Source organism: Mastacembelus armatus, chromosome 7, assembly GCF_900324485.2.
Source record: "Mastacembelus armatus chromosome 7, fMasArm1.2, whole genome shotgun sequence".
In the NCBI taxonomy this organism is placed as follows: Eukaryota; Metazoa; Chordata; class Actinopteri; order Synbranchiformes; family Mastacembelidae; genus Mastacembelus; species Mastacembelus armatus.
The window spans coordinates 23,281,506-23,296,523 of NC_046639.1; the positions used below are offsets into that span (position 1 = coordinate 23,281,506).

Sequence of the window (15,018 nt, forward strand, 5' to 3'; positions counted from 1 at the left end):
CACATACAGGCATGGTCCCATCTTTCCCAACACAATGCTTGCTTCATCCACTTGCTTCTCAACGAGGCTGAGAGCATCAGAGAGCCTAGCCCATCTGCAGGAGGTGCATTTTTCTGCCAACATTTGCCAAACTTGTCTTTGAATGATAAGAGAAACGGTTTTTTTTGTCATGCTGATGCGTCAACAGGTTCCCAGTGTGACTTCACAGTGTAAAATAAGCAAACTGAGGAAGCTGCTCAGCCCTCTGCAGACAACAGACAGGAAGGAAGGAACAACTACAACGCTGTGAGTCGACAAAAACTTCTTACCGCTTTTATCTTCAATTCCTCTTCAAAACCTTATACACCAGTCTATCTTGGGGATTTGTGGACATACACTCTACATGCTGGCAAAAAGGGGGAACTAGAGCTTAGCTGTAGCCCCCCACCCCCACCCATTCCCCTTCTCCAGTGCACAATATCCTCTTTTGGACCTAACCAGCCCCCATTTTTATGTTATCTCTGGTTTTAGAGTGGCACACACACTGTGGGGATGATTTCCTGGGCAGATGGTTCTCAGTGTGTGGACGAAAAGCTGAGACAAGGCTGAGAGGGACAGACTCCTCATCCGTTATGGGATGCTGCAGTGTGACCCAGAGGCATACTGGAGTGGACGAGGTGGGCCCTGATGAGATCGAACTCCTGGAAATCCCTGGAGACAACACAGGGTAAGACACAAATATATGTTGACAGTTTAAAGCTAAGACCTGCTTAAAAATAAAGTACTGTTGTGGAATTTACACAAACACACTGTACTGTTATTACTTAATTATTATTACTAAATATTGCTGTGGCAATAATTTAAGGAAGATTGTACTTACGACAGCTCTGAAAAGAGTATTTCTATTAGTTTTTTAAAAGATGTGGTTATGTGTCTCGTGTGTTGTGAGCAGGAAGCGGTTACAGTGTGTGAAGTGAAAAGAACATTATCCTTCAGCAGCTTCTTTTTTGACTTCTGTGGTCTTCATTGGCTTTACATGCATCACGTTAGCTGAAAATGTAAAGCAAAAAATGAAGTGGCTGCCTGTGAATTTTTTATTTTTTTTTAAACCTGCAGAGCTTTCAATTGCAACCACAGAATGTGCATGTTTGTTTTTCAAACAGCAACAGGATTCATTTCAGACAGAAAACATTCAGGTTCAGTTGTAAAGAAAAAGACAAATTATAAAGACTTTACCTGTCATGAAAACACCCACATAACAACAGATTACATTCATATGGTTTCAACAGGGCGGAGAACTAATTGCCTCTTCTTCCTCCCAACGTGAACTTGTGAGCTCATTGAGGCTGCACTGATGTGATTAGCAGATTACCATAAGACAATGGTTGCAGCATGGCAGGGTTTAATACAGAGTCAGGGCAGGACAAATCCCTGCTGGTTCTAAGGCTGGGGGATTAGAAAAGACTAATCGCAACAATAGCTACCCGTCCGTATGTGTTGTTGGTTAATGATTACTGCTTATGGTCACACATAACACTAACCGATACAAAAATGAACATACAAATCAATAGCTGAGCCCCAGAGTATAGTAATTATACATAGTAATTGTAAATGATAGTCTGTGTAACAGTTCATGTCACTGTGAATGAAAAGACAAAATATCGAACCTGTAACCACCACTATGCACCATGTTTATTTTAATGTTTATTTTTCTGTGGACACATACCCCAGTGTTTAGAGCTTCTAGTCCCCCAAATGGGCCTTAAAAAACTTAGACTCAAAACAGCACAAAGCACAAAGGATGGTACGGTCAAATTGCCACTGTAGTCAGTGACAATCACCAGATCATTTATAGGTATGACTATAAAACAGATCCCTCTTTAAAAATTAGTGCAAACTTAAACATAAAATAAACTAGTAAACACTGAAGCTCAGCATACTTTTTTGGGGGCATGAAACTGGGAAAAAGCTTTATTGTAATGAACAAAAGCTACAAAATATGGCAGTAAAGGGTCAGCAGGTGGATCTAGCTGCTCTAAGCTGATTATGTCTGGCTGCTGCAGGAGCATCAGGACAGCTCCTTCACATTTTGATACCGTCTCTTTTAAGTTCAGTGAGGGCGGCAGCCAGCTCAAGCATGCACCATCGAGAAAAGCTAACAGGAACTCACAGCCAGTTTTGGACGGTTTAGAGTCTCCAGTTTGCCAGAGTGACGAGGCTTTGGACAGCAAGACAGAACCAAACAGAACATTCACCCTGCAAAGAAAGGCCCAGAAACTAAACCCACATCTGTGCTACAATGAGGTCATTAGGCTAACGACAGAGCCCCCAGCAATGACATCTGCTGTGTAAACAGTGATGCCTGATGAAATGTTTTGATGCATGTGTGATGTGTATGTGTTTATTCAGTGTGTGGAGTCTGTCTGAGTCCAGGCCTCAGCTCTCAGTGAGGAACAGCAGTGATGAACAGCAGGAGCCACTACCACCACCTTCAGTACAACAGCAGGAACAAGAGGTCATAAAGTGTGTGCTGTGTGTGGGATTCTTTTGCTGCACTGTGACAAAGGACACAGTGCATAGCTCATTTTGGCAGCCACTTATGCACTTGTTTTTACTGTTCAAGCTGAGTGTGAGAGTGGAGATGTGCCTCACATGAATATCTGTAGTTTCCAGTCATTGCCATTATTTATGTTGCTACCAGACTCACACTGTATACACACTGAGGGAATTTCCATGACAAAAGTAAGACATACCCCATTCCCTATTTGGTGTGTGTATAGGAAAAGAAAGGAGGAAACAGCCATGCAAACCTTTCACACTTTTTTCCACTTAAATGAGAAATTGTCTAAATATGAAACATCCAACCCTTTACCAAAATGTACCAGAAAGTCCTCTTTCATTTGTTCCATGAAGAAACTGTTTTCAAGTTTAGATATCATATTAATGCAACATTTTGTGAAACACTGACATTTGTTCTGTAGTGCACTACTTGTCACTCTGTGAAACGTGTTGCCATATAAATACTGATGGGGTGATGATATGAGAAGGCACTTCTTGAAAACACAAAACAGTTGACAGGATCCTTAACAGAAAACAATAGATATGGTCTAATTTGTGCCTCTAGGTGATGCTGTGGGGCAGGAGCCGGAATGAGCTGCACCATAGGATTTACTCCCAAGAGCCAATCAAAGGGTGGGAGGGCAAACCTGCCTATGTTTATGGAGAGATCATCCACTCGTCCCTGGTGTGTCTCTACAACAGCTACACACAGGTAACATGGCACCACACATAGGACGGAGCTAAGAATTCTGAGGTGCAGCTTGGTAAAACCTCATCCTATACTCAGTCCAGATTTCAATAGAAGTCTCCTTCTTTTCCTTTGGGCTGCTCCCTTCAGGGGTCGCCACAGCGAATCATCTGCCTCCATTTAACCCTATCCTCTGTATCCTCCACACCCACACCAACTATCCCCATGTCCTCCTTCACTACATCCAAGAACCTCCTCTTTGGTCTTCCTCTAGGCCTCCTTCCTGGCAGCTCTAACCTCAGCATCCTTTTACCAATGTATTCACTGTCCCTCCTCTGAACATGTCCAAACCATCTCAATCTGGCTTCCCTGGCTTTTTCTCCAAAACATCTAACATGAGCTGTCCCTCTGATGTCCTCATTCCTGGTCCTATCCATCCTCGTCACTCCCAGAGAGAACCTCAACATCTTCAGCTCTGCCTCCTGTCTTTTTCTCAGTGCCACTGTCTCTAAACCAGACAACATTGCTGGTCTCACCACTGTCTTGTCCACCTTTCCTTTCATTCTTGTTGGCACTCTTTTGTCACACGTCACACCTGACACTTTCCTCCACCCGTTCCAACCTGCTTGCACACGTCTTCACTTTTTTTCCACACTCTCCGTTGTTCTGGACTGTTGACCCTAGGTACTTAAAATCCTCCACCTTCTTCACTGTGAAAATGTCCAGAAATGTTATGATTTTACTACAGTTTTACACTTGCATTGTATGTTGTGTGTCTATACCTTCCCAGGGTGGGATCAATAAAGTACATCTGTGACTGACATCTTTTGTTGACAGATAGTAAAACATTTCAGCCTTACTGCTGTAAATATAAAAACACAAGAGTTAGTCGAGCTGCTATATACATTATTTTAAAACGGAATACTATGAATTATTAAGCAACTACTCATGCATAAATGCTGCATTGTGTTTGTCTCTGCAGGAAACCATCGACCATTTCCTAGTGTTGTTTTCTTTTCACCTGCTGATCCTTTCTCTGGACCACTCTCGACAAGACTTTATTTATGAGGTATACCTCAAATTTCAAATGGAGATCATGAAAAGGATATTTTCAGATGAGTTAACTTACATTAAGTCTGAAGGAGAACACTGGACATAAACAGATATTAAACAAAAAACATAACCTGCTCAGTGTTCAGAGACTTAAAAAAGAATTAAAAGAAGAGTGAGTATTGGTGTCAGGTGTATACTATTAGGACTTCAGTATTAGTTTATATCAGCAGGATGTGTAAATTAGAAATTGTTTCTTGTATATAAATAAAGCAGATAATGCAACTTTAGGTCTCTAGAAATTATTACTTTTAAAAAATACTGATAAAATACTGGTGTAATTGTGCAAATGTGTTTCATGTGTGTTTTCTTAAAATTTTTCTTCTTGTCTTGCAGGGCATCCTTCCCCTTTCTGGAGTTTCCTTCCAAACTGTCCCTTTGGACTCTGACATGTCACATTCACAGTACATGTTTGAAATCAGCAGTAAGTTAGTGGAATATAAGGTTCAAATAAGATATGGCCACACTGTATAAAGCACTGAGCATGATTTCTGACTTTCATCCAGGTCCGGTGGTGGACTGCAAGGTTTTCATATGTGCCAGTGCTGCAGAGTTGCAGAAATGGAGGCAGCACATAGAAGACAGGAGATATGAGTCTAAAGCTCAACCCATGATTCCCTCTCACTGCCCTCTCTCCTATCTTGTAATTAACTGTTGTGCATCTGGTTATAGCTGTATCAAAAAAAAAAAGTGGTATGGTTAAGCTGTAGTTAATAAATTGTTCTCATATATCTCCCCTAGTTACCTTGTGATGAGCAATGGAAAAAAGAAGAACTGAAAAAATACCTCCTGCAAGCTCCAATATGGCAGTGGGAGGGCTCACCAATACAGCACATGGGTCAGCCAGGATACATATCTATCGTCCATATCAAGAAGACACACAGACAGGTAACTGATACTCCCACACACTGTATTAATCAATATTATGCTCTTAATTCTTTAGTATATTGAAGTATGTTCTTAAGACCGCTATGGAAGAACCGGTATACTTTTTTGTATTTGCTCTTCTGTATGCTGTATGTTTGCATGACCACAACATCTAGACATTAGAAGCTGTTTTCCTTAAGTCTGAAAATAATTGAGACTGCTGGACATGTTAATATATGACAAAAAGATGTTGTTCAGATCACAAAATAAAGTAGTTAGTCAGCTGCTAGCCTGCTGTAACCCTGTGCATGCTACCCCTTAACCAGCCTAAGAAGCTAACAAACTTTTGAGAGCAATAATTGGTCATTTGTCAACATGAAAGCTACTCCTGACACCACCAGGCTCCACATAAATCTAAATGTCAAAGAACAGATGTGTTTACCCGTGTCCTGTCTGGAATTGGATTGTGGATGCTGCAGTTATTAGGCACACTTTCATTGTTCACTGCATTATACCAGATGCAGTGCCACTTAAAATGTTTTATTTGTTTTATTTTAATTTACTTTACTTGATTTAAATTTATTTTATGTGAAATGTCTTTATTTTTAAATGCTCTTTTCAATGCTTTTAATGCTTTTAATGTAATTGTATGCCTTGTAAAGCACTTTGAATTGCGTAGTGTATGAAAGGTGCTATACAAATAAATTTGCCTTTGCCTTTAAAAATATGAGATTGTATCTTAATAACATTTCTGAAGTGGATACACATGTGGCCCTGGTTGCAGCTTCTTCTGTTTTGTGGTAAACCTCTTTTAAACAAGTCAGGCTCTGTTTGCTGGCATGCTCTAGAAAGTCAGCCATTGTTCTCAGTGATGATCTTATTTATTTAGCTGAGACATTGAAATTATTTATTTTTGTTAAAGGATAAGCAAGATTAATCACAGTTTGGGTCATGTTTTCTTTGTTTTGGCCACCATTTCTGTCATTGATTTTAGTACTGATATGTACAATTACTAAATACAGTAGGCCAAGAAACAAGCTGTCTTTTTGTGTGGTGCCACCTGATTTCATTTTTTAAAATTATATTACAATATTATCACCAACAGGTGTTATAGTGAATTGCAAAAAAATAACTTGTTAATTTGGTAATAACCTGTGGCACTGGTGAATTTGGTATATTTCCATAATTGCTGAATATTACAGTCATATTATTTTGTCAGTCATACTGTAGCACCAGTAACTGGCTTTGTTTTTGCAGGGACTCCAAGAAAGACTGATGGTTCTTTTCCCTCAAGATGTCCTGCTGCTGTCAGTGGACCACAAACGGCTCAAAATAAGATATGAGGTAGTGTAAAATGACTCTACCATTAAAAATCCATAATAATACCTGCTCAACCTCTGTGGCATAACTATGTCCCAGTGATCACAACACGGCTCTTGTTCATTTGATATGGTAGCAAGAGTTTTGTAACACAAAGCTGCTGCCTGGAACATCGGTGAATGTATTTTCGTTGAGCTGCTAAAGTAAAATGACTGCAGTCATGGTGTAATTTCAGGGGAGAGTTCAATTTCCTTTTGTTGTCATCTGTGTCCTGTCAAATAGGGGAGGCTGCCCCGAAACAGCATCAGAGCAGTGGAGAGGTCAGCCTTACCTGGATGGCTGGAGTTTGAGCTCATAGGTATACTGCACACACATATCACATTAGTACTTTAACTAGAGTCCAAAACTTCAGCTAAATGTAGCACTGGATTACAGCCAAACTATAAAGTAAGGAATACAGTCATTTCATATAGTTGCTGTTTTGTTTTAGGTGAGCTGGTCGAGCCCCTACAGGTCTCTTGTAACTGCCTGGAGGATTATCAGAACTGGATTTTTCAACTACAACAGGTACGACTTTGGAGTATGTTACACTGCTGGTAGTGTCTGCGGCACTGAACACGTACAAAACATGTATATTATCCCAAATTGAATAATATTTAAAGTCCCATTTAATGTTTTTTGGCCACTTGGGGGAAACTGAGGCTAAAAGTAAAGCTGAGTAGTATTGCAGAATTGAAGTGAGTAATTTATCACCACATCTTGTATTTCACATAGTAATCTGATCTATTTTTAATTCATAAAATATTCACTTTTTAAAAAAACATTTTTGTTTTTTTTTTAATTCATTATTAATAATCAATATCTTTTACAAAATCAATAACTCAAACATGTTTTGAGTTGTCATTTTTTATGAGTTACGGGAAGTGTAACTACATTACACTTCACAAGACAAAGCATATAAATAAACTGCTATAATTAATATTTATATTACTTGCATGAGGTGGCTATAGTGACAAAACCACAGCGGTTTTCTGACTCTACTGTTCCCCTCAGTATCCATCAGCTCGGTCTTGTGGTTTTCTTACTCAGTGTCAGTTTCAGATCTTCACCTAAAAATGTAATTCAGTACCAGGTTGATTAGTGAACACCCAAACAGAACTAAATAAATAATGAGTGTCAGACTTAACACTCGTCATTAAAACTGAAAAGATGACCACGTGCCTTTGTTGTTTGCGGCTTGTTCTGCTGCCCCCTGGTGGCCCAATATTTGTTAAAGAGAGGTTACGTTTTAAAAATAAGACCCTCATGCCGAGAGTGTTTAATAGGGAGCCCTATGGGATGGAAACCCGTTTCAACCACTGGGATGAAAAGTAAAACGACCCCCTAACTCAAAATAACGAGATACTTTCTCAATATTCAGATTAATGGTTATAAATCATCCAACGTAATGCCCTCAATAACCAATGAGAGCCAGCATCCCGGAAAACGTCACCAACCGGATATCGTGTACTTTTACGTCTCACAAACACGGTAGCAAATCAAAACAAAACCACTGAAGACGTGCTTGTTGAATTATGACAACACGTGTCTTTTTAACGTCTTGTGCCTGACATAACGTTGCTAAAATGAAAAGGCGTGCGTAACGAAGTCACGTTTAATCCCGCGGGTTTCTGTGAAATCTCGTGTTTGTGGAATCGCTGCACTACAATCGTCGTTTGGTCTCGCGGTCTGGTTGAATCCTCGAGTGTGTGCGTTCAGAGGATTATAATAAAAATGGGCTGAAACTGTCCTTATGTCTGCGGTTTCCCATGTTTTTAAAATCGGTGAAGATTTTTAAATGGTCTAGCGTGTCCCCAGCTTCAGCTGTTTGCTGCTAGTTAATGCTAGCTAATGGTTACCAAGTCAGAATATTGAGAAAGTATCTCGTTATTTTTGACGTAGGGGTCGTCTTATTTTTCATCTCAGTGGTGGAGACAGGCTTCCATAGAGCACCTTAAGTATCAAGTGGAAATTATTTTTTAGACTTTGTTTTGCATTCGCTCGCAAAATGATTTGCATTGTTTTATTGCATTAGCTTTACTGAGCCCTTGAACGCAGCACGCAGGACACGTTCACTTCCGTCAAATTTGACTGGTAGCTCGTTATTGAGGGCCACTGCCTGCGGAGACCCTTAAATATCGGGTGGAAATTATTTTTTAGACTTTGTTTTGCAGAAAAATGTGCACTGTGTGCATTACATTAGCTCTACTAAGCCCTTGAACGCAGGACACATTCACGGTAAGCAATCGGTTGTAATAGCAAGTGGATAATTACCGTTACTAATATATGGTTAGGTAATGTAATGCACAAAATGCAAAATAAAGTCTAAAAAAAAAAAAGAATTTCCACCTGATACTTAAGGGGCTCTGTAGTTTTTATGCCATTTACTCCAAATCGCTGCTGACCATCTTCAGACAGTGTTTCATGATTCTGAAGGCGTTCTGCTGTTTCCTAGCTCCTGGGCAGCCACTGGTTTAGTTTGGAGTTCTTGGAGTTTGGAGTTTGGAGTTCTTCAAACTTACTTGAGATCAAAAACATTCTGTGGTTTTGTTGGTCCATGGAAATACATCTGGAAGCACAGATTATTTAGAACATCCTTGGGGTTGTATAGCAGGTACACATTAAGTCATTTATATATGGTAGAAACCTAACATACTGAACTTTTGTTAGGGTTGGTTTTCTTGATTCAGAAAAAGACAGATTCAAGTGCAACACCTCAAACATGAACTAAACGAACATTAAACAAGTTTTATTTTTCCTGTTTTTGCAGCCTGACCGAGGTAGAGGGGCTACTGAGAGTCACACAGTGCCTCCAATCATGCCAAAACTGCATAGAAGCAGGAAGGAGTCCCAGGATCTGCAAACAGCTGACCAGTGTCACATCAATGGACACAGCTGAAGGTGCAAAACCATGTCATTTTAACTGTAATTACAGAATTGTATATAGTATGTAGATATTGCCATTATGTGTGCCACAACATAGAGCTACAGCAGTGAAGACTTTTAAATTAGTATTCTCCTCCTAATTTAGACTGCGGGACTGAAAATATACTTTTTCTTTCATGTGTGGACAAACTGAAACAAGGCCAAACAAAGTATGTTGAACACTGTAGAGCTGTGAGGACTAATTAATCAAAAAGAACTAAAGACATACACACAGTTTAAAGTTAAATCATTTATTCAACACAACATAAAATGCAAGTATCCATATTTATTTCAGTGGTTAAACATTTGCAGTAGTATGGAGAAATTTAGCAGACATCCAGTGTACTACAGTGTGTATATTTACTGCGGTTTTAGAAATTACTCTAACTGCAAAGTTTAGTTTTCTATTTTTTGTTAAATCTTTTTTTCATATAAATTATTGTCAAAAAAGTAAATGAATCACTTTCTACTTTTTATACATGAGGCCATCTACAGTAAAGTACATTTACATCAGAACCTCCTTAGAGAACAACCAGCTAGAGGAGTTTAAATACCCATGGTGCAACAGCAACCACTTAAATTACAATCAACAGCTTGGATATAGAAAAAGTAGGGGTATAAATATTTCCCGTGCCACTGGAGGAGCTTACATTTGAATGATGATTATAGTGGTTAATGAAGTCTTAGCTCAGTTACACTGTGCTTTTAGTCAGAAGGGGATTTTTTTTTTTTACACCTTGGTGGAAATGATGCAGATGCTGAAGGCCCTAAATTCAGTGCTTTGTTTTGACAGTTGTCTTATTCTATGTTACTGCTCTAAAACAGAAATGTCTGTCTTTTACTCAACTGCTGCTAAATTGGAGCCAGTTAGTTTTAAAGTGACTACATGTGAAGCAAAACTTGTACATTCACCACACATGCTCTTAGTGTAAATGCTTTACCAGTTTGCTGTGTGTCCTGGTTTAAAGAAAAAGGTGTTGTTCCGTCAACAAATGTCCAAAAAAGACCAAAACCTACAATGTGTTAGTGAACTTCTCTACCTCCTGACCGTGGAGAGCTCCTACTGAGGGCAAAAAATAACTGTCACACAGATCTGGTTTTAAATGCTACATAATTTCCTAAAACAATTCAACATTGTAGTGTTTAGCAAATGTTACTTAAACATGAGTAAACAGCACAATTGTTTGGTTGGAAGATCCTTACAGCCATGATCAGTTCTTTGTTGGTTTGGTCTTTTCAGGGGGTTTGTTTACAATAAGCATTATAGAATACAGGTAGCCTGATTTTTTTTTACTGAGATAAGGGCACTAACAAAAATGTTTTGTACACAGTATTTATCACCAGTGTTTCTAAATGTGCATACTTTCCACAGAAATGACTGAAAATGCTCCCAGATTTTAAAATTGTGTTGAAATGCATTCACAGAAAGCATGCATACAGTAACTGTTCCAAGAAGTCTTAGAAACTATTACTAGAGTGCCAAACTATTAAAAATGTCCTAATGGAAGCTGTTGTCAAGCCTTTTATTTTATAAAAGACTTCGAGACTGAAAATGTAATGGCGTATTTAATGCGTTCCATGTTACTAGCACGCTAAAGGAAATGCACTGGTTACTTTTAGCACCTGCAGGTCCCATATATCAGTCTAAAAATAAAACAATAACCAGAAGCTTAAAATGCAAATTTGACTCACAACAAGCTGCAGTAAAAATGGCTAGTCCTCTCCCTTCAGCTTCTGCGTGACACATTTGATGCGGATATTTTCTCGGAGGTTGCGGAGACGCGCACTGCGGCTTGTGATTTCCTCCACGTAGGTTTTAGGGAACCAGCCCTGTTCCCCGTCTGATAGTCTGATGCCTTCCACCCAGCCTAGTAAGAGACAACAGCCTTAAGATGTCACAGAAACCACCACAGTATTATGTGTTGCATGTATAACGCTAAGATAGCCAGTGGGACACAGAAACTTGCTGTTTATGGCCACAAATTACACCAATTTAAGATCAAGTTGTAGTTGGAATGCTATTTATACGAAAAAATTTAATCCAAATTCTTACCATCACTTGTAATAGTCTTGGCATGAAGGATGTCGGCTTTTTCCAGTGTTAACTCATCATGCTCCTGGGCCTGATAGCTTTTGATACACTGAACTTGGGCTATGTCTAAGAGGAAAAGAAATGAGTGAGAGGACTAAAAGGTTTACACTGACTGATTGATAGTGAACTTCCAGCCCTTTACTGACCGTAATTCTCGTTGGCTTGCTCAATGTCCTCCAGTGGATCAGATGGAATCATTGCTCTGATCCATCTCTGCTTCCCGCTCCTTCATAGACACACAAGCAGTAAGAGCAGTTAGAGCAGAGCCTACTAAAGCAGAAAATGTTGACAGCATGTGGACACAGGGTTGGTGCTCACTCAGTGTGTGATTTGAGCAGGATCTGGTGTTTGAGCTGCTGGCCTTCACACAGCTGCAAATGGAAGATGAAGCCTGAGATGCCTAACAGCTTCTGACTGAGATCCTTCACTTTCAGCTCTCCTATCTTGGCATGCACGAACACCATGAACTTCCATGTACTGCAAAACAAAAAAGTACAGTATTGTTATAGCATTTTCCAAATTATTCTAACAGGTGTTTATTTGCAGTAAGATCAAACATGGTCTACATGTTGCTTTCAGTGGTTATAGAGTTAAATCCTTAAGTAGCCACAAATGTATATTCAGCGATTTAAATACACAGGATTTGTCACAATGGTTTATCTCAAAATGGCCACAAATGCAGGTTCAGAAACCTACAAATAAAATCACGATTTAAAAGTGTAAAAATGATTGTTCGTATGTAGTTCTTTCAACTGCATTTCCAAAGAGATAAAATTGCTTATTGCCCCATGATTGGACTTGAATTAAATATGTATTTTAATGTAAAAGATGTTTTAATGTATTTTAAAACACATTTTCACATAGCTATATAAAGCTATATACCCCTTCTGGTAGTCTGTCAGCCTCACTGACAACACAGCCCCAGGAAATGGGTGCACTCAGCAAAGAAACAGTCCAATCCTAGTTTCAGCATTTTAGATTATATACAGACTTGACAGTGGTATCCACCTTCTCATCTAACTCTCAGCAAGAAAGCTCCAAAACGCTAAACTGATGCCTTGCAACAATACGCACATGCCATACGTTTGTTGAACGAGTACCGATCATCCTGTTGGTTTCTCTAGGTTTGTTGAACAGTGAAGACTGAATTGAAGACTAAAGCAATTTTCTTTAAGTAGTGAATTTACAGGAATTAAAGTGATTAAGCTGTTCTCAGACCCAGTCGATAACTGGATTGAAGTTAATGTAGGTCACACTTATTTTGAAAAATAGAAATATTTAAACATTTTAAAGATCGTCTGAGGGTGTTTGCAGCTGAATTAGTGGAGCTTGATATTTCTAAAACTCCAACCACAGCCCTGATTGATTTAGCGAATGTAAACTGCAGAGGCCTGTTCTTAGCTATGACTCAATTACAGTCTGCCTGAAACAAGAACTGTTGATTTTGTAACAGTGTTCAGACGAATCGCTTCACTGCCAGTATGAGAAACAGTTCCAGCTGTGTAACTTTTTCACCATGCATACTGTATGGCATCTGAGCATCGTTTTAGAACAGCATGAAAGATGTTTTCTAACTCTACTTTCGTCACTAGTAATCAATGTGGTATCGACTCACTCCTTCCTCCTGGACAGCAGCAGACAGTCGTTGAACAGATGGAGGTACACAGGCCTGGTGGGGAGCTTGAGTTTCGATCCAGAAATACTCATCGTCTGAGTGTCCACTTCCAGGAGTTCACCGTGTTTCACCAGCCAGCGGGATTGAGAGATCAGAGGAAAGATCTTCAAAGAAAGGAAATCAGTTGCAGAATAATAAACACAGCACAAAATGTTTAAAAAATGATGGTGTTGGAGCTAAAGAACAAATTCACAAAGATTTCAGTCACCTTTCCCTCAAAATGAATTTTCTTATTGAGGTGAATAAGTTCCTCCATCCTCTTCATCGACTGCACGCTGGAGTTACATTCTTTGATGATCTAAGGAGACACATAGCAACATGGTTATTACTGTTGTGCTTCACCACTGATAATACTCATCCAACTGGCTCTTAGGGATGATAATCACCACCTTTTTTAGCTCATTGAAAGCTTTTGTGGCAGTATCCTCATCTCGAGAGCCCGGTGTTGTTCTCTTTAGGATATTCTGAAAAAATAAAGACGTTTTGAAGACATGCCAAAAATAAACAATAGCCTTGTAAGGCACTGTGGGGGCAAAAAAACCTGAGGCTGCATTACCCCATTTAGAGCTCTGTGTAATTGGGCTTCAAGTGTGAACATGAATTCTGCAGCAAATGTTTAATCGTGTACCTCCACCAGCATTTTAAGACGTGTGATCCTCTGAAACGGGAGGATTAGAAAAGAAGTCAGAGGAAGTCTTTGGCAGATGGGGTCCTCCTCCAGACGTGCCAGGATGCCGGGGAAACGAGGGTTGTCGTGCCTGAGAGGAACATTAGAGAAACACTAATGAATTTTAGCCAGACAGAACCATTGGAAGCTGTTTTACCCCGAAAGAAAAAAAGATGTTCACCTTATTTAAATTGAACCATCTGCAGGTTAGGGCTGCAGCGATAGATTATGTTTGGTGTCGAGTATTCCACCGAATATTTCTGCAATTACTCGAGTAATCGAATAAAATAAATGTTTTTTTAAACAATAACACTACTGTGTAACACCTGACAGAAATGCGTTGTGCCACAGTGATTACGGTCCGTGTGGAACAACGATCTTTAGACGGAGCGGGTCCGATAACACAAGTGATAGTTATTAAAATAAATCGAGGTAAAGAATTTGCTTCGAGGATTTTTTGTAATCGAGTACTCAAGGATTCATTACAGTCCTACTGCAGATTAAGTCATGCAGGTATAAAACACCTGAACAGCCTAAGAGGAAACTGTGGACAATCAGGAAGAAACAATTGGACTTTATGCACCAGACACATATCCAGTATGTTGTTCAGACCTCAGACAGCTATATGACTGACATACACTGCAGTTACTCACAACAACCGCTGATATGTCTGCTCCTGGTATGCCTGGTTGGTTACATAAGGCAAATAAACCCTTCTCAGAGCCGGACAGTGGTTCAGGACGATGTCGCACACATCAAAACGCAGAATGTCTTCCTCCAGCCTGTGCTCCAGGTCCTGAAGAAACCTACAGTACAGGCAGCACAGTGAGAAAACCAGACCTGTTAGAATAAATAATAAAGACCTCAGGGCCACAGATCAGCGGCATGTTTCCTCACCTCTCACTGACATCTTTGACTTCAGGCAGCTTAGAGAAGAGCCACTGCTTGTCCTGAGCTCCGAGACACTCAGCGAGCTCCTGTGACAACATGAAGTGGTCCACTACGATCATCAGACTACGAATGTATGACGCCTCAGAGGTCACCAGCTCAAACTTTGCCTGAATTGAGAAATATGCAGTATTTCAGCTTCAGTCATG

General features: G+C 39.7%; 2 protein-coding genes and 1 long non-coding RNA gene across 5 annotated transcripts in view; 1 reads left to right on the forward strand and 2 right to left on the reverse strand.

The window, feature by feature from the left end:
* Window positions 1–1,315, reverse strand: LOC113145371 (uncharacterized). The gene is made up of 4 exons (XR_003297236.2): window positions 1,216–1,315; window positions 860–1,029; window positions 309–690; window positions 1–136 (listed from the first exon to the last, which is right to left on the reverse strand). It is a non-coding gene; the product is annotated as an uncharacterized LOC113145371 (long non-coding RNA).
* On the forward strand, window positions 574–10,994 carry LOC113145370 (pleckstrin homology domain-containing family N member 1). The gene is made up of 11 exons (XM_033325299.1): window positions 574–706; window positions 2,389–2,494; window positions 3,104–3,250; window positions 4,209–4,295; window positions 4,673–4,760; window positions 4,843–4,979; window positions 5,078–5,224; window positions 6,461–6,547; window positions 6,806–6,881; window positions 7,014–7,090; window positions 9,333–10,994. Exons 1-11 carry the CDS (start codon window positions 612–614, stop codon window positions 9,459–9,461), a joined length of 1,176 nt encoding a protein of 391 aa, XP_033181190.1. The 5' UTR covers window positions 574–611; the 3' UTR covers window positions 9,462–10,994.
* The window catches only part of arhgef19 (Rho guanine nucleotide exchange factor (GEF) 19), a 21,377-nt gene continuing 17,129 nt past the window's right edge, over window positions 10,771–15,018 (reverse strand). For all 3 annotated transcript variants that reach the window (XM_026332000.1, XM_026331999.1, XM_026331998.1), the window contains 10 exons: window positions 14,819–14,979; window positions 14,575–14,727; window positions 13,883–14,012; window positions 13,644–13,718; window positions 13,463–13,552; window positions 13,195–13,358; window positions 11,898–12,056; window positions 11,726–11,805; window positions 11,541–11,645; window positions 10,771–11,355 (listed from right to left, as the gene is read on the reverse strand). In XM_026332000.1, the coding sequence (XP_026187785.1) occupies window positions 11,201–11,355; window positions 11,541–11,645; window positions 11,726–11,805; window positions 11,898–12,056; window positions 13,195–13,358; window positions 13,463–13,552; window positions 13,644–13,718; window positions 13,883–14,012; window positions 14,575–14,727; window positions 14,819–14,979 (1,272 nt within the window). In that variant the 3' untranslated portion in view covers window positions 10,771–11,200. The remainder of the gene's footprint in view (window positions 11,356–11,540; window positions 11,646–11,725; window positions 11,806–11,897; window positions 12,057–13,194; window positions 13,359–13,462; window positions 13,553–13,643; window positions 13,719–13,882; window positions 14,013–14,574; window positions 14,728–14,818; window positions 14,980–15,018) is intronic.